The sequence below is a fragment of the Alligator mississippiensis genome, chromosome 3, assembly GCF_030867095.1.
Source record: "Alligator mississippiensis isolate rAllMis1 chromosome 3, rAllMis1, whole genome shotgun sequence".
NCBI lineage: Eukaryota > Metazoa > Chordata > Crocodylia > Alligatoridae > Alligator > Alligator mississippiensis.
The window spans coordinates 213,280,648-213,299,111 of record NC_081826.1 but is presented as its reverse complement, the minus strand read 5'-3'; the positions used below and the strand labels follow the sequence as shown (position 1 = coordinate 213,299,111).

General features: G+C 41.2%; 1 protein-coding gene across 2 annotated transcripts in view; it reads left to right on the top strand.

Annotated features, from left to right (window-relative positions):
• CDC42SE2 (CDC42 small effector 2) overlaps positions 1-18,464 on the top strand; it is a 120,920-nt gene that overhangs the window by 57,325 nt on the left and 45,131 nt on the right. For both annotated transcript variants that reach the window (XM_014608799.3, XM_059724886.1), the window contains exon 2: positions 14,830-15,207. In XM_014608799.3, coding sequence (XP_014464285.1) covers positions 15,154-15,207 — 54 coding nt within the window. In that variant the 5' untranslated portion in view covers positions 14,830-15,153. The remainder of the gene's footprint in view (positions 1-14,829; positions 15,208-18,464) is intronic.

The following is an 18,464-nucleotide window of genomic DNA, read 5'->3' as shown; positions in this document are numbered from 1 at the left end:
AGGTGGAGGGTTAGTGACTGGTGCTGCAGGGTTGGTTGCATCCCATTCCAGCCTCCTCCTGACTGAGGCAGGCAGGCTGTAGGTTGGAAGCAGTAGCTGGGGGCTTTAAGTCTCAAAGAGGGTAAATATTCTTCCCCTCTCGCTTCCTCCCTGATCAAAGGCACACCCTTCCCCTCCCTTCCCATTCTCCCCTCCTCTGCCTGCTGATGCTGATATCCCTGCTCTTTGTACTGTCCCAGGGGTGAGGAGACCTTCTACCCTGCTACTGCCAGGCTGTGTCCGGGTCTGGGCTCAGCCTTGGGACAGTAGTGGAAGCGGCAGTGAAGAGGCAGGTTTCCCCTCCCTGTGTCTGCTCCCAGGCTTGTGTGAAACACCCTGGGGGAGTGGGCAGGGAGAGAGACCCCTTGCATCGCCAGTGTCCTCAGCTGAGCGTAGCCCCCATGCAGCCTACTTGGACTGGGATAGGAGCTCCCCTAGCTCCTGGGACAGTGGAGACACCAGCAGCAGTGGGTGAAGGGGTGTACTGCCACAGAGGGGAAGGAAGGGGAGGAATGATTATCATCTTCGGAACTTAGTCGCAGCATGTTGCTCCTGCCAGTAGGGTGTGTGAGCATGCTACTGCACCACCTCTGGATCTGCTTTTGACTGTAGGATTAAATCCCGGTGAATAATGTATATAGTGAACTTTGGTTTCTGTGGCTATTCAAGGAACAAAATTGAGTGTTAATTTTTTTAAGAAAAGCATGAAGTCTGTAAACTAACCTAAGTGCCTGGAGCACAGTCCTAGTTACTCTGTTTTATCTAGATTTCAAAGTTTGTCAGATTAGGACATCATAATTTACTACGTTTGAATTACACATCCTGTTTTTTTAGGTTGCATTTTAAGATTGCAGCTTTTTGGTACGTGCAGAGAAGTTTTGTTCTCTAACTATACACAAGTTCTAACAGCGTTCTTGGCACTCCACTGATGAGCAGGGATCCTGGTTTTCTCTGTTTAAAAATTACAAATTCTTTGATTTAAAAAACTGCAAATTCTCTTATTAAACCCCCCCAAATCCATGACTAAAATGAAACCCCACTATATATGTATGTATATATGTGTGTGTATTCTAATATTGTTCTAAACCCCAAGTCTGTCTGTCTGTCCATAACACTTTATTTGCACTCTGGCTGATGGAAACAACCAATTGGAGTGCTCCAAGTGTGGTGGAGCGCTGCCATGATTCTGAAGCTGCACCAAGGACCGGACAGAGGGTGTGGAAGCCAAGGCCTGCATTTTTGCAAGAGGCAGAACAGCCTCTCTCTATCCCAGCCCCCTCTCCCCACACTGCCCCGTCTCATTATTGGTGGGGAATTGGCTAGTGTATTTATGTATATGTATGTATATATGTATGTTAAACACAATGTTTTACAATTTTAAAGCAGTTTGGAAGCCTGTCAATGCCTCGATCACTATAATAAACTAAATTCCAAATATCTATACATTTTGGTGTTTGGTTTGGGGTTTTTTATCATGGAAAATCAGAGCTCTACCCATATCCCCCTGAATATGCTGTCAGTGGGCTGCTGCGGTGGGGTGGAGTGCAGAGTCTGGTTTCCCCTCCCCCACGGGTGGCACAGCTGGAAGGGGGCATGGGGGTGGGTGTGGGCTGCCACCTGCAGGCTCAGGTACCCTGCCTTGCTGCCCTGTACCTGGGGCCTCTGCAGTCCAGGAGGCGGGACCCAGTGCAGCAGGGCTGGGTGGGGAGGCTCGTGCCACCGCAAGGAGCCCCACACTGCCATGACAAGGCACTGCCTGGCAGCAGCGAGAGGCACAACTCCTCACTGTTGGCCCCGCTGCTGCCAGGCAGGCAGGGGGCACTTCATCATGGCAGTGTGGGGTTCCCAGCAGCGTCACAAGCCTCCCTGTCCTGCTCTGCCCTGCCCGCTGGGCCGGGAGGGCCTGGGGGGAGGGCACAGGGCAGGGACCCCAAGCCAGCAGTGGACAGCCTGCCTCTGCGCTGTGCACAAATCTTGGGGTCATGTGCCCTATACTCTCCCACAGGAGTGAATGCAGTGGCAGGGAGCCAGCTCCCTCTCTTCTCCCCCCCCCCCCCCCAAGCCACGAGCCGCCTGCTGCTCCATCTCATTCCCCACCCTGGTCCTGAGGCCATGCATGGCCCCAGGCCCTAAGCCCCACACCAGGTGGACAGCAGCTCCAGCCCTGCCCAACTTCCTCCCTCACTATGGGGGCCTCAATCCCTAACCCTCCAGACTTACCTGTGGGGAGCTGTGGGAGCTGCTCTGCAGGCTGCCTTGTGTTCATGCGCATGTGCACGTGGTGCCCCTGCCTGACCGCCCTCGTCCCGCTCCCCCCAGCCCCTTGCAGGCTGCAACTCTGCCCGCCCACAAGGGAAAACCCACCACTTCCTGTGTTTTTCTCCTTAAAATGAGAAAATCCTCATTTTACTGCATTTTTTCTGTAGGAAACAGAAAACCCAGATCCCTGGTGATGAGATCCATAATTAGCATTGTTTCAGGAAGTTAGAAGAAAGTTGTCATATTTGTTGCTGTAGTAAGTTGCATCAATAATATTTTGACTAAAGTTAAAATTAAACGGGGCAGGAGCTTTGTGTCCTGTTCATCAGATTTCTTGCTTCTGTTTCAAGGCAAGTGTAATTATAGTAAACACTGAATGAAGTGTATTGATTTCTATTTAGCGTGTGTTGTTAAAAGGGCAATCTTGTTCTGCTCTTTTACGTCTTTATAATATTTATCGTCTTTAAATTAGCAGCATTATTTGAGCTTTTGTCCCTTCCTGCTTTGCATCTGTTTTAAAACTTTACATTTCATCAGTCTACAATATACTCCAAGACCGTGCTACTTTCTCCAGATTCAAACAATTTGACTTGTGTTTCTGCCATGCCCTGTCCGTCTGAAGATAAATGTATGGAGAACTTGTGGGGGGTGGGAGGTTAGGAAAGATTATAAGAACTTCATGCGCACAGTTTGCCTAAGCAAGGACTAAAGGTTCAGAGATGGAAAGTGACATATTACGTTGCACGTGGACTAACTAGGGATGGTGGGATGAAATTTAAACAAGGAAAACTTAACCAGACAATTTTTAAAAGCTGCTTTATTTTGAGAGCTGGATTAATTTGTACAACAGTCACTCAGGATGCTGGATTTCTCAGTTGGCACTTCCAAAGCAATCCTGGAAACTGACACTAGGGGCACAGACAGAAGTGCAGCTCCTCGCTGTATCTGAGAATACTTTGCAGGAAGCGGTCTGAGTTACAGTGATCCCTGGGACCAAACAGAAGTTTACTGTTGGTTAGCTGGGCTGGCTAGGAGCCTACAGTCAGTTCCCCCTAGCATGGCCCCTCCTCTCTCCCAGCTTGTCCCTGTTTCAGAAAGGGAGGAGAGAGGGAGCTCATTCTAGGAGTTCCCTAGCCAACACTGGAGGGCTAGGTGGGTGAATTGAAGCCCCCCCACACCCAGCGGGACACCAGTACACACACCTCACCCTTCAGAAGGGGCCAACAAAACCTCCAGACCGAACTCCCTTCACTCCCTTTTCCCCTTCCCATTCTGAAAATAGCACTAGGGTGGGAGGCAGCGCAGGCTTAAATTGCAGAAGACGCTCTGTTTTGAAATGTCTTAATCTGACCCCTCATGCAACCAGGGTTCAGATTTTTGCCTGATCAGCCGTTTTTTAAGCATTCTGCAGCCATGCACTTGTGTTTGGTCATACTATAAACCACTTTCTGTAGCTAATCAGATGGAAATTGTCACTTGTGTCTGTGCCCTAGGAAACAGTGCCTAGGAACCCTGGCACGGAGGGGCTTGTTGGTCTCTTCAGGCTCTAAGTTCTGTGGATATTTTTTTCCAAAACTACTTAAATCGTACCTTCAGTGAGACTTAAGCTACCAACTGACTTAAACTTTTTTTTGAAAATGGGACTTGAGCTCTGAACACACATGGGAAATTTAGCTCTCTCTTCTTTGCATTTTTAATTTTTTTTTTAAGTTTATTAAGGCTGCTCTTCCATTCAAGTTGTTTGAATACTACATATAGCAGTTACTAGAGGAGAGATTTAATGAAAGAAACACAAAGGAAACATAAGCAGATGACCTGCTTAAGGTAATGAAAGCCAGGCTAATTAGAAATGTGCTTTTCTGTAAATCTTTTAACAGAAAACTATCATTATTATGTTGCATCTTGTAGAGTGGGGAACTGAAAGCTGAAACAGAAGCATTATGGGTGGACAGATGCACCCTTTCTGTTTGAAACGCATCTCTGCTGATAGCAAACAAAAACTGGGACAGAGGTGACTTAGCTGGCTTTTCAAACAGAAAAATGTGCAGCTTCAGCAGAATTTCTAGGTGCCTGGATAAATTCACTTTATGGTGTCCCAGAGGGTTTGAGGTTACTTCACTTTAATGGTGTTGTTGAGTTTTGTTTAATTGTATAGTAATGGAGCAGAAATACAGTGATAGTGTAAAGACGTACTTTTATGACTATAAGAAATATGATGACAAATATTGGTGCAAGCATGAGGTATTGTATAATGCTAGATTTCAATCAGAGAAGGGATTATGTTCCTTAATTTTACTTCAATAAAGGACTGCTAGTAAGGTTGGCCAGGGTTAATTCCTGGTGTGTTATTTTTCACGGCCTTTCTTTCATCATTCAGTCCAAGGTTCAGAGCTTCCAAGGTACTAGTACATTTGACTGAGTATAGGAAAATAATAAAATAAAAGACCTTGGTTGCTACAAATAATGTTCCTGAACATCCATGTACTGCTAGAAAGCAGACTGTGCGCCCCTGAGGAATAGCTTATTCACTGTACCTATTTTGCTCTATCCCACAGCCAGTGCTGTGTGGATTGTTTATACTGGCTTGTATAGTGACCAACACGAAAAGGACTGTGGTTGTGATAGCCATGCATTTTTCATTGCAATTAGGTACCACTCCCAGAATAAAGCATTGATCAGAATTATTTGATAGGATTAACAAAGAGCTCTGAGTCTAAGAAGGGATAGTCTTTCATTTCACTCATGATAGGTTGCCAAGTGTGATGTAGTGATTTGATAATGTGATGACCCTCTGGAACTAAAAGAATCCTGTCAATCTGGGAGAGTGGGTAGAGAATGTGTGATCAAGTTTCCCAGAGCAAATGTATCTGGGTTTGTTTGTTTGTTTTGGATTGTGGATTGGTTTCTGAATCAGAGGAATCCTAGAACTTAGTTGTCTGAAACTTCCAGAGAAGTTTGTACTCTAGCAACCTTTACTGCCTTTTCAGATTCAACAGGTTTTGGAGTTTAAATATGTACCTGCATGTAAGGTTTCTGTAAACTGTTCCATGCAGTTCCTTAAAGTCTCTTGCATACGATTTAAAAAATGTAATGTTTATGTATAGGATATATATATATAAAAAGCCTGTGTGTAAATTGTACATCAGCTGTTGTTATAGAAAACTTTTGCGTGAAAAAAAAGTAATAATACAAAGCTGCATCTTATCTATGGTTAAATGATAGAAAGGAAGCTACCTGCATGCATTCCTAACCATTGCACAGTACTCCACTTAAATGTGGTTTGTCTGAAACTTGATCTTGGTATAAAACCCCCTCTTCATCCAACTTTGAAAATAATACAGCATGTTTCTCTTTTGTGTGTGCCTAGCAGTAGGATTCTTTGAGACTGGACTTCTGTGAGCTGAAATAATTTAATGCTACTCAGTGCTGAAAGGTTAATTTAAACCTATCAAAATAGGTTGGGATGGAAAACAAATGATCACACGGACAAATTTCATGCCGCGCCTCCACCCTCCAAGCTCCCCTCCTTTCCCTCTCCCAAAACAATGCAGTAGCTTTCTGGAAAGCCTCTGACTACTGTTGGCACAGGCCAAGTGTTTAAAAAGACATTGCATGGTCCCAATATTACTGTAGTTCTTATTTGCGCAGTCATCCATAAACTGAACTAGCTGTTCTGTCCCTTAACTGAATCACATGATTTCCTGCCTTTACCAACTTTTATAGCTTCCTCTGGCTAATGGTTATTTGCATGTTGTGAGAGTTTAATTGTTCACCTTATTTACTTTTTTTCTGCCACTCCCTCCCTGTTTCTCTTAAGTCTGCCTTTCTTTAATCTTAAATTTCCCCACAGTATACATGCTTATAAGAAAAGAATCATAACAAAGTTGTAGTGACTGTGCATCGACTACACCATTTTTAACCTCTGCATTTTTTATCAAAAAGTTGCAAGTCCTTAGTACTTGTAGTCATGAAGGCTAAGTGAGTTGCAAGGTATTTATATAATTTCAAGCTGTTTGAATTATAAATATAAAAATTACTTTAGTGAAATCTGAGAGCAAAACTAAGAATTGGCTATGAATACTTGCTAGCCCTACCCCAGAACATTTAGCCCATTTCCAAGTTTAGCCTATTTCCAAGCAAACCCCTCAACCAGTGGTTGCAAGGAACTCAGGAAGACCACAAAAGATCAAAATAGGAATCCTATTTAAAATCACTGGGTTTATCTTGTGAATCATGTTTTCACCCTTCCCAGTATTAAATATCTGCAGCACCTGATGGCAACCCTGAAAAGATCTCAGGATACCCCAGGGTACAAGGAACCCTGGTTGAGAATCACTAGCAACTAAACCTACCCTAACAATTTGTCCTTCTTCAAAACAAAATAGTAGGGACTTTGTGCTGTAACTCTTACTTATGTGAGCCCTTGCATCTAGAGGATCTACTTTTTTAATAACAAGGACACCAAAATTGACCATTTAGACTTAAATTTTCCTGAAAAAATGCACCTGTGGGTTGAAACTAAACATAAGACAATAAGAAGAAGACAGGAAAAGGTTATGAGGAAGTAAAGAGCTGTATTTAAGCCTCTTGCAGCCTTTGTTTATGGTAAACATTTTTGCTTTATCTGGCAGATTAACTTGCAACTCAGGTTCCTCAGGATCTTGGAGAGCAAATGATTCTTGGATCTTGTTTAAATGTACTGCCAAAGTCCACTAGATACCTGCATACATCTCCTAACTAGAATGGGGGTGTTGCATGAGCCTCTGAGGGGACTACTTGGTATTAAGATAAATAGTAAACATGTTTACTCCTATCCCTTCCAATTCTCCCCTCCCTGCTAAAGAAAACTATTACTTTGCTGTACACCTTTAATAAATGCCTTTAGGAAATCCCTGGTTTGATGTAGGCTGAATTGTCCGAATAAACAACATTCAGGTAATCATAATGAGTGACATTCCCTTTTATCATCCAGAGTAGCTCTAATGGGAAAGGGGACACTGTTTTAAGTAAATTATATTAGAAAAGCCTAGTTAAGAATTGGCACATGGCTCAACAGTTGTGTTGCTAGATCTGTATCTTGAAAAGTTTGTTGTATAGTATGAAAACTGTTTTCTTGAAATGCAAATTACACAAATTGTTTGCATTTAAAAATACTTTGAAAAAAGCATTGGGAGGATTTGATAAATTTATTCCCCATTTGTTGAATGGTGAGACCAGTGTTAGTTTATGTGGAAATGTGAACCAAGCACTAAATTTACTCCGTCCTGAAAAATAGGTGCATTGGTCACAAGACCCTAAACGGCATCTTCAGCTTCAGCAGTGAGAGAAAAGTGTGGGTATACTGTGGTTTGGTTGTTTTTTTAATTAAGAACATTGTGGGAGATTTAAAGTGTGTGTGTGTGTGTGTGTGTGTGTGTGTATGTGTGTAATTTCAACTTTGAACTATGGGAAGAACAATAAAAATAATTCGATGCAAGCCAGCTATCAAATATGTAAATGTAGCTATTCTTTAACCTTATTTTTTAAAATGAACTATGTTTTTGAACTATGAATTGGCATGTTGCATGCTGCTGTGAAATTTGCAGGAAGCACCTCCTGACACAGGACAATGGAACGGAGTGTTTCTGAATTCTTTGGAACTAATGGTGTTCTCTGCATTTGTAGCTTTAATGAGTCTCAGTGAATCCTTACACTTGTATTTCTCTTTCACAAAATCAATATTGGACATATCCATGAGATCACTGTATAAATTATAAAAGCAGCAGCAAACTTTGAATGTAAAGGAACTTGGGGATGATCTGAGAATAACTTATTTAATATCATGAACACACTAAAAAAAGTGCCATTAATGGTATGGCTTGTCTAGTACTCCTATACCCACAGGTTCACTCATTCAGGTTTCCAGATTGAGAAAGCAAGTGGCTAAGAATGTTAAGTCTAGATTTTGCTCAGCTATAATACATGCAAATGAACTAAGCACAAAATCAGAAGTAGTGCTGCACTTCGGGTTGGGGGGGGGTGTACAAAAAAGAAAAGTCTACACCAAAGAGCTTAGGAGTAAAGATAACCAGGTATGAATAGTTACAACATAGAAGCAGAGTGACTATATGGAACATACCCACTCTGCTTCCATATATAACATGTGTGTTTGTGTATATATATGCATATGTATGTTCCTGGTTAGCTCTTGGTGTAACCACCCCAACTCTCTATTCTCTTGCTGTGTCCTTAATCTGACAAAGCCCTCCCTTTCCCTTATCCCTCTTCCCCATCACAGACCTTAAGTTTTGCAAGTCACCACTAGAGAGTTTTAACCCGAAAACCCAAGCCTAATCTGGAGATTATTGGAAGTGTTTAAAATGATTTCCTACATTGTAAGGCACTATGGGGGCACGCAGGAGAATGAACATCTTGAGAACTGAAAATGAGAGCATGAACATAGCTTAGTGTGCAACTGACCAAATGAGATCCGCTTGATAATTAAAAGGCTTATAGGAAAGTGAGAATCAGAGAAAAGAATTTTAGTTGTTGAAGTGTCTTAAATGACCCGACAAGCAAATGTTTCTGCCATTTACTCCCTGAGTAGCAGGTTCTCTTGGTAGTGATTGCACAGTCCTTTTTGAACATCCTCTTTGCTCTGATGGAACAACTTGCCAGGTGGTAGTACCCAGATGCATTGTGTTATTAGCTGTGACACAAGTATGGAGACTACTGGAACTTCCCTGCCACAGATTGCATCTCTGTGATATGAATATGAACTTAAATGTTAAAATACATTTATTTCTCAAATCATGTTGGTATAACATAACTGCAGTAATTGTGTGTGTGTGTGTGTGTGTGTGTGAAATGCTCTTGGAAACAGCAGTCTGGGTTCTAGAGAAAAGAGACTGGTTAAATGTAGATGTTGAGATATGAGCACCTGCAGTCATTTTTCTTCCTGTGGTTTACTCTGCTTTGTATCTGCTGTTAGTAATGATCAAACAGCCTCATTACCACACTTCCTATTTGAAGCTGCAGCAGAAGAAACTGCAGCCAAAGAGTGCGAAGGATTGTCCTTAGGAAAAAACCTTTTAAAAATATTTTCAAAAAAGGAGACTATTTTTACACTGTATAATTGTTAAGCAACTTGCTTTTCTCAAACTAGATCATACCATTGCCTGAGCATCTAGCATATTCTTATTTAGATCAGTTGAGATGAATGCTGATTTAGTCCTCACTGGACCAGGAACCCTAGAGAGGCCATAAAGAGATTTTTTTTGTTTTTCTATATTTCTCTGACAAGCCTTGAGAAAGTTCAGTAAAGTTAATAATATATTGTTTTAATGAATCAATTTAAATTTTTGCTTTTACGCTCTATTGCCACATCTTGTTCTAGGTGGTCCAGATGTCAGGTCTGTAATTCTGTATTTAACTTTGATTGCTGTATAACAATTTAGTAGTTACACTTTTGTGTTAAATCAGTGGTGATTTTGAATTTGCTTTGAAATAGTGAAAATGACCTCACCTCTTTCACCTGAAAAACCAAATGTATTTGTTTACTTAAGTATTTTCTTGGTGGTATTTATTTAAATTCTTCAAAAAAACTTAAATGAGATAATTAAGTACACCTGAGAGAGTTTGTTACAGTATTTTCCATGGTTTTGTCAACTATAAATTATCTTCTGACTAAACTGATCAAACAAATTGTAAACTCAGTAGCACTAATTAAGTGGGTAGCCTTATTTAGTCAGGCTTCTGTTAATTTCCAAGTGCAAGCAAGATGAGTATATAGTCTCTAATTTAGTTGTGAATTTTTCTGTGACTGCAGTTAAAAAAACACCATGAAATTAACTAAATGTTGTTGTTATATAATGCTTAAAAAACAAGTGGCTGTCTTGAACTGTGTCTTGTTTTAAGAGGATAAACTAATGGGGCCTCAGTAATCTGGGAAGTCTAGACAGACAAATGCAGCACCAAGGTATAAAATGGCTTTGTCACTCTCTCAGTGCTTTATTAAAGGCTTGAACAGCAGACGGTATCTGTGAGGTGCTGAGTGCTCTAGATCCCTGCTAATTGTAGTTGGAGTAGAGGTTACTGGTCTCTTACAGGATTAGGCCTAGCTACTTTCACATGAGATTGTTGTGGGGCTGACTTTTATTTAATTACCTGATTGGTAGCTATAGGGATAATCAGTAACCTCCTTCCTTAAGCCAATAATTAGCGAAAAGAAAAACTCATTTATTTGCTTTAATTCTTTAAAGGAGTTTCCAAAGGTTTAAAAACATTTCAGGGTGTGTATCCATGTGCATGTTTAGTTCTGGTGGCGCGTTGCCACCTGCTTAGCTTCACTTTTTTCCCATTCTGTACAGCAGATTTATCATTTCTTTTCTATAAGACAAGATACAATATGTCACTGTGTAGAGTAGACCAATTGTTTTACATGGAGAGACATAAAATTCTAGATGTTTTGATAAATATCTATTTATTTGAATCTGATTTATTTTTAATGGTATAATTAAAATGTTACATTAAACAATGTGTTTGAGTTTTCATTTTTAAGGAGAAAAGAAAGTAAAAGTCATGTTCGTATTAAGAGATATCAGATGAAGACGTTGACACGGAGTGTAAACTCTATTAAATCTGCAGAGCATTTGGCACCTTAAGCTGTTTTAGGGTTAACATTTTTTGATTTCTTCTGAAAACAAACATTTGAAGTACTATCAAAAAAATGCTTGTTATAGGCCTACTCTCATCTAACGTACAGGTTAACATTGAGATGCAGTTGCTGATTTGGTTTTGTTTTGACGAATAAAATAAATGTTTCAGAAGTATAGAATGCTTCATGACAAATCATAGTAGAAGAAAAACTAAGTGAGAGCCTTTTTCATGTCTGCATGCTTCATGATCTGTACAAGCCCCCTCAAGCCTTTTCTTTACACCCGGGGTTCAGCTGACTACAAAACTTTCAGTTCCTTGCAGTTTGAAGAGTTTTCTGGGCGTTAGTGCGCAAATGAGCAGACTGGAAGACTTTCCCTGTCTTTGCATTATGCTGGGTTTGGGCATAGTTTTAACTACTGATTGAAAACTGAACCACTGATAAAAATACCTGTGGACCAGCATCAAAAAGGTTGTCAGTGACACTGGCCAGTTATGTCAGGGACCTACAAATCAATACATTGTATCATTATGGGTAAGGAAGGTCAACTAATTATATGTAGCTCTGGTAGATTCTGATATATCAAGTCTCTTGATATTATCTCTGATGACCTGCCTGCTTTTCATGTTTTGTTTCTCGGAGTCTGAGCAGTATTGCCTATGCAAAAGCATGGTACAGAGCATGTTGATATCTCCCCTTTTTTTTTCTTTAAGCAATACAGAGCAATAAATCTAAGCTATATATAGGGACCTTCTCAAATTGCAACTTTGCAGAAATCATGAAATCTGGCATTGCCTGTAAAATTGGGCAGTGCCTGCAAAATCCATGGCGGAGGGAAGCGGGGAAATTACTGAAAATAAATGCTGGCTCCCCAGAGGGATCCAGCAGTCCTCAGAGCTGCTGTGGCCTGGCTGCACAGCCCACCATGGGAGTGGGGGGGCGGGAAGGAGGGGGCAGTGAAGAGTGCTGCCAGCACAGAGGGGAGCCCAAGATGGCTTCTGCCCCTGCCCCTCACCACTGATCAGTCTCCAATCGGTGGCAAGAATCAGGGCTATATGACAAACAGCCCTCTCTACCAGTCAGCAGCAAGGGGTGGGGTCACAAGGACCCCTTGGCCAATCAGAGGTGTGGAGGTGGGGGGTACCATGATAAGCTTGTGAAAATGGCAGCCAGCCCCACGATCTGCCTGTGAAATCAGCTGGCTGTCTCCTTGAGCTGGGCAGACCCCTAACTCTAGATACTTATTGTACCATCAAAGGGCTAAGCAGGAGCCAGCAGTTGCACGCCTAATATAAATGACATGTTCTGCTGCAACACCTATTTGTAGAACAATAGATATGAGAAATTGTAGAAACAAAATAAGTCTTGTATGCAAGTGCTGGAGTTTTCATACCAAACTGAAAGTTGCAGTTTCAAAATATTTCTGCACTGGCCTAACCATCCTTCCATTTTGAAGTCAGTGGGAGTTCTACTTTAAAGAGGTTTAAGCTGGAGTGACTTGAACGTGTCTTGCTTATGAATGAAAGCTTCTGCACAAGTGTTTAACTTTGCCCATTCACTTAACATCTTTAGTTGATATGGCCTAATTTTCCTGAGCATCCTCATGTAGCTACACTCTGGGCACATCTACAAAGACACCTAATTCGCAGAAGACCAATTCTACTGCACATTAGCATGGCGGGTAAAACCTATGCTAATGTGCAGTACATTTAATCTAATGCGCATTAATGTCACTAAAAAAAGCGTTCGTCTGCACTAATGCTGTGGAGTGCCAATTACAGCGCATTTAAGTTAGTACAGGTGCTAAACTTGATGCACCATAATTATGGCACATTAGTGAATGTGTGCCCATGTCCAAGCTGGGGTTCCCTGAAGTATCACAGGAACTAACGAACATCTAGAGGTATCACAGAAATGAAGGCACATCTAGACTTGGTTCATAGAGTGCAGCATCCTAAAGCAGAATGGTATTTGCTTTCTTAAGAAGGTTTTTCCCACCCCTGCCTCTGACCTGCCCTTAGGAGAAGATTTAGTCTGCTAAAACTATAGCAGTGTTGTTTTTAGAAAAAGCAAAACAAAAATGAAAATACATCTTGCTGTGGTTAGTAATAACCCCACATCTTGTGTGGGTTAGCAATAAGTGAATGAAAATTTTAGTAGAAGTTAATTTTTCATTTTAATTCCATTTACTGTTTGCCACTAGGTTTGGACGTGTATCAATTTTAGTAGTAGCTACTTCAAATCAAGGGAATCGAGATGAGCATTCTAAAGAGTAGGATCTCCAGCAATGATTTTCCTGTCTATGAACAGAAGTACCAAATCTTTGTTGGAGAAAAAATTCAAATGACACTTAAATCCCTTTATCTCCAAATTGAAATGCATAAATCGTAATCTCTTCAGGATAGAAGGGCACCTATACACATCCTGGACATCTGCTCCGATGTGTGCTAATTAGTATGCCTTGTAGCAGCATCAATTAATCAAGTCTGCTGGAGCATCTTATTTAATGCACTCCAGCAGTCTCTGTCACATGTATTCAGCATCTCCATGCTTCAGAATTGTGGCGGGAGTGCATGAACTAAAGCTGGTTGAAGAAGCTTTAGTTCAAGTATCCCATCCACCATTTTGAAGTGTGGGATGCCAAAGACATGTGACATTGCAGGCACTTTAATTAGTGTCTCTCAGAGCCGCTGTAATTAAATCACCCCCTGCCCCTCCACCCCAGAGCATATGGAAAGATACTAGAAGATTGTTTTTCTGTTTGTATGATGTCTAGGACAGCAGGTCCCAAATTCATTTGAGGGTTACGAGACACTACAATAATACAAGTAATGGAGTATATGGATACTCCATTTGGATACAAGTTGGAGTGGAATCAAGCGATACTGTACAAAATTAGATCATTATAATTTTCTAATCACTTCATTTAATTTTCCGTTTGTTTCCAAAGTAAGGATGACACAGATTATACAATAAATGACAAGAATGAAATCTGGAGGGATTTACTTCCTTGCAGTTTGAGTGGGAGGAAAAACATAGGTTAAAAATTAGCAAATAAACTAGTTTCATAAAGAATGGATGGAATTCCACATGACAGTTGTTCCACACCAGGAGCTTCAGTGTTTTAAGGAAACAGCCCAATACTTAACATATACGTTCCCTTTATAAAAACAATTGTTTGTGAAGCAGAAGGGTGGAGAGTGGGATGAGTGTTTTTGTTTTTTTATTTTTTATTACATTGACAGTGATCTGTAATGGCTTCAGAATACTGACAACTTTTTTTTTTTCAGAATTAGAATGAGTTTTTTAGTTGGCACTGGGCACCCAGTCACAACACAGTTCATTTGCACTGTGCATGGGGTATTAACTGGGTTTTTAACTGGCTTGGAGAATTTTTACTGAATATCAATCACCGTTTTAATAGAGCACAAGGGACAAAACTCCTTCAGAAGTTAATCTTTATGGGTTTTTTGACTCCTCTGTACTCATCAACTTTCAATGTGTTTGAAAGGTAGAAGGAATGGGCGAACACTGGGGGTGAGAAGACTTGAAGATGGACCTGTAAATATTCCCTCAACTGCAACATTATTTTTAAATGTAGATTTTTGTTACTACTTTTACAAAAACATTATGGCATCCTTATTATAGACTAGTAACCCTGGCCTATGCTATTTTCAGGAGTTCGTGTAGAAATAGAAATCTGATTAAAATGTGTGTCTGTTTTTATATCTGTGTATTATTCACGATTTGTTAGTGTCTTTCAGATGTGTGATCGGAAATGTAATCTAAAAAGCCAGCACTGTAAATGTGTTTGTCTGTAGGAGGTGGGGGAAGGGTGGTTCTGGTTAAAAATTTTTCTTTCTTTCCTTCTGACATTACGCACATTTTTATTTCAGGTTACTGCCTGTGGACTAGGGACCAAGGGAGCACATACCTGCTGCTTCTGTGGTGCTGGGACCAACGTCTTGACAAGATTCCTTCACCTTTTTTTTTGTTTTTCTTTTTGGTTTTGTTTTGGGTCCTTTTTTATTTTTTTTGTCATCAACCTGAATAGCCCAGGACTTGCCTTTGGGGAAGAGCACAGCAGAAGATAAGCTTTTCTGCTTTAGGACCATTATACATCAACTGAGTTAAGGAACTGCCTACGTGAAGATTGGAGCAGAAATTGAGCATTTTGTTTCTTCTCCCAGCCTGTGCACTCACACTTTAGACTGTAAACAATGAGTGAGTTCTGGTTGTGTTTCAACTGCTGTATTGCAGAACAGCCTCAGCCTGTAAGTATGAATCTAAGCATTGTTTGTGTATGTAATCAAGTGTGTTGTTAATATCTTTAATTACTACTGTTGACTAAACAAGCACCCTGAGACTGAGGAAATTATCTAGCATCTCCATGATATAGAAATAATCTTATAGATGCAGACTGATATCAAAAGGATATTTTCCTTCTCTTGTGTTTAAAATCAAGAATGAATTCAGTTCTGCTCTTTTCAGACCTACTTAAAATCTGTGGAGCATATTCGCTACAGCAGTGGAAGCCAGTGTTTTTGGCAGGCATGCCACAGATTAGCCCTGCACCCTTCCTAAGTGTCATAGTGATCCCCTTCTGCACAATCTGCTGCTTTGCTTTCTTTCTCCCTACTCTGTGCTTCCTGCCCAGTCTCCTCCTCTGCTTTCTGCCCTTCTCTGCTTTCTGCTTCCTGCCTTATCCGCTTCTGTGCCATCTCTCTTTTCTCTACAGTTTGTTTGCCACACAGAGGCTGCCCATGCCACTTGTGCCACAAGTTGGCCACCCTTGCTCTACAGAATTGGGGGGCAGTTGGGGAGGGGGGGAGAGGAGTACAAAAAAAGGTGGCTTATTGTAAGTGTCAGAAATAGATGAAAGCCAGAAGTATAAAAATGCAAAGGTTGTTTGTTGTAATACTGTTTTAATCTCAGCTGAAGGCAGGCATGGCAGAAGGCAATAAAAAAGAACGTTCATATTTGGGAGTCAGGAGTTAAATCCTGGTCCCAAATCTCTCTCTCTCTCTCTCGCTCTTTTTGCTATTAACTTGATGAGTTTGGGAATTTTCCCCAGGCCTCTAGTTGCTGCACTTCAGGTCTTTGGGTGAAACCTTGACTGGCTGTGTTTCACAACTTGATTTGCACCATAGTTGTGTAGACAAATGGGTGTGATATGGGTAAGAAACACACGAGCAGGTAAATACAAAACAAAGGTATTTCAAAGCATTATGGCAAGTATAAGAAGTTAAGCTCTCAGGAAAAAGGCAGGGTACATAGCTGTACCACATTAATTTATTAAAACACTGAAACAGAGAAATGATATTTCTTCAACTGGAGTCTCAAGAAATGGCAATTGGGCCTTTGCTTTCAGCTACATAGGTGTCATCTCCCCTCCATCCTCCCCAGCAGTACAGTAGTGTTAGTCAGTCTGCCATGCATGTACAATAGACCAGGAATTTGATTAGCAGCTTTGGCAGTGTCTTTCTTGTTTCATTTGGGCAAACTTGACCATGTTGTAAGTACAGAACAGAAGGTTCAATCTCCCATACAGTGTGCTAGAAATGATAGTCAGCCCTGAGGACTATACGTATATAGGAAGTAATAAAACAGTTGCATATGAATAATGCCCATCCTAGTGATAGGCCCAGCTGGGAGTATTTAGTATGTGAGGAAGTTGAAGCCATCAGAAAATGTAATGCCTGCTTACTTTTGTCATACTATCAAGGCCTATATTTGCACACAGACCAAGAGCAAAAAAGAATCCTAAAGTAATAACAAAAATATAAGTAATTTGACAACTTACTCCTCCACAAAATAAACATGACCTAAAGCCAATTTTAATGAAACAGAATTGGGGGGAGGAGCTCATATCTCAGATGCCAACATGAGGAGCTAGAATTCATATGATGTGCAGTGAATAGCATGCAGTCCTTCAGCATTTTTGCTGGGTATGTGTCCTAATGATTTACGTGGTTTTAAGATAAAATGTTTTAATTGGAATGATGATATATAGTTCATGATGATGGCTTTTGGGAAGTAAGAGAATTGAGACAATTTTTCTGGATAGTACAGTTTCACATTTCACATTTTCTATATAGTACAGTATGAATGTGCGTGTGTGTAGAGCTCAACTTTGGACTCAGTTTGCTCCGGTCTCAGGCTGGCAGTAATATTAACCTGATGCCATCTGCGAGGCTTGGGCTGCAGTGTAGGGGAGGAACGGAGCCGCAGATAGCACCCCCTGAGATCGGGGCAAGAATGGCAGCCTCTAACTTAATTAATACCATAATTATGTATCATCAAGGCATGGCAGACAAAGAGTTGGGCAGTTGGCCTAGAAACAGGTGAGCGGGCCAATGACAGACTGGCCCCAAGAAAGCCCCCTGTTACATACAGCTTATGAACATTTTACCTTTTTTTAATTTTGAAACGCTACAAATTATATTTGCCTAACCCCCCCCCCCCCTTGCTCCCAGACTGTAGGTGTTTATTCCTCTTAAAACTTTGCTTAAAATTTTATAGCACACTGAAGCTACTTCACAGGAATACAAAATAAAATGAAGTTACATGCTGTTAGCCCAGGGGTGTCAAATTTGATCTGTCTCCTCATGGGCCAGATCTAGACCTGGCAGTGGCAACACAATGAATGATGGCAGCACAGGAGAGTTAACACAGCTCTCTCTTGCCTGTCTGTCACTGAGGTGTCCCCAACAGGACTCTGTACCCAGGACCCGCCCCTGGTGGCCCTGCCCTGAATTCCCAGCCCCTCTGGGAACCCTGTGGGCTGGGTGACATGGCTCTGCAAGCCAGATTTTTGAAAACTGTGCTTTAGGGCATCTCTTCTCAGTCTGTGGGTTCTGGTGTCAGAAAGGAATAATGGTTCAAGCAGAAAAGGGTTCCAAACCTTCACCCAATGCTGTCTCCAGTGCTATGCTGATATGGATTTGTTCCTTAAATTAAGGACCATATTTCAGATACATATGGCACCCTCTAAAGCAGGGGTTCCCAGAGTAGGGCCCACCGGCCAAATGTGGCCTGTGGGCCCCAGACACACATAGTAGAATACACAATGTTTGGGACAGGGCATATACAGGGTCTTCATAAAGTCCTTTTGTACTTTTAAACTTTAATAACTTAGGTTGTAGGTATGATAGAAACAATCTGTAAATGACATTTTAAAGCAAAGTTATTATAGTTTTAGGACAACTAGAGTACACAGTGCTAGACTTCAACATAACCACCATCCATCATGATACAGTGCTCTATCTGATCTTCCAACTCCTTAAAAACACTTCCCAGTTCCTCTTGAGTTACTGCACTAATTGCATTGGTGATCCTAGCCCTAAGTTCCATCAAAAAGCATGGTTTTGACAAGTAAACTATACTCTTAACATGTCCCCATAACAAGAAATCCAACAGCGACAGGTCAGGTGAACGAGGTGGCCAAGCAATTGGTCCACCTCTGCTTATCCACTTCTCTGGGAAAACGTCATTTGGGAACTGTCGTACATTCAGAGCGTAGTGCAGGAGC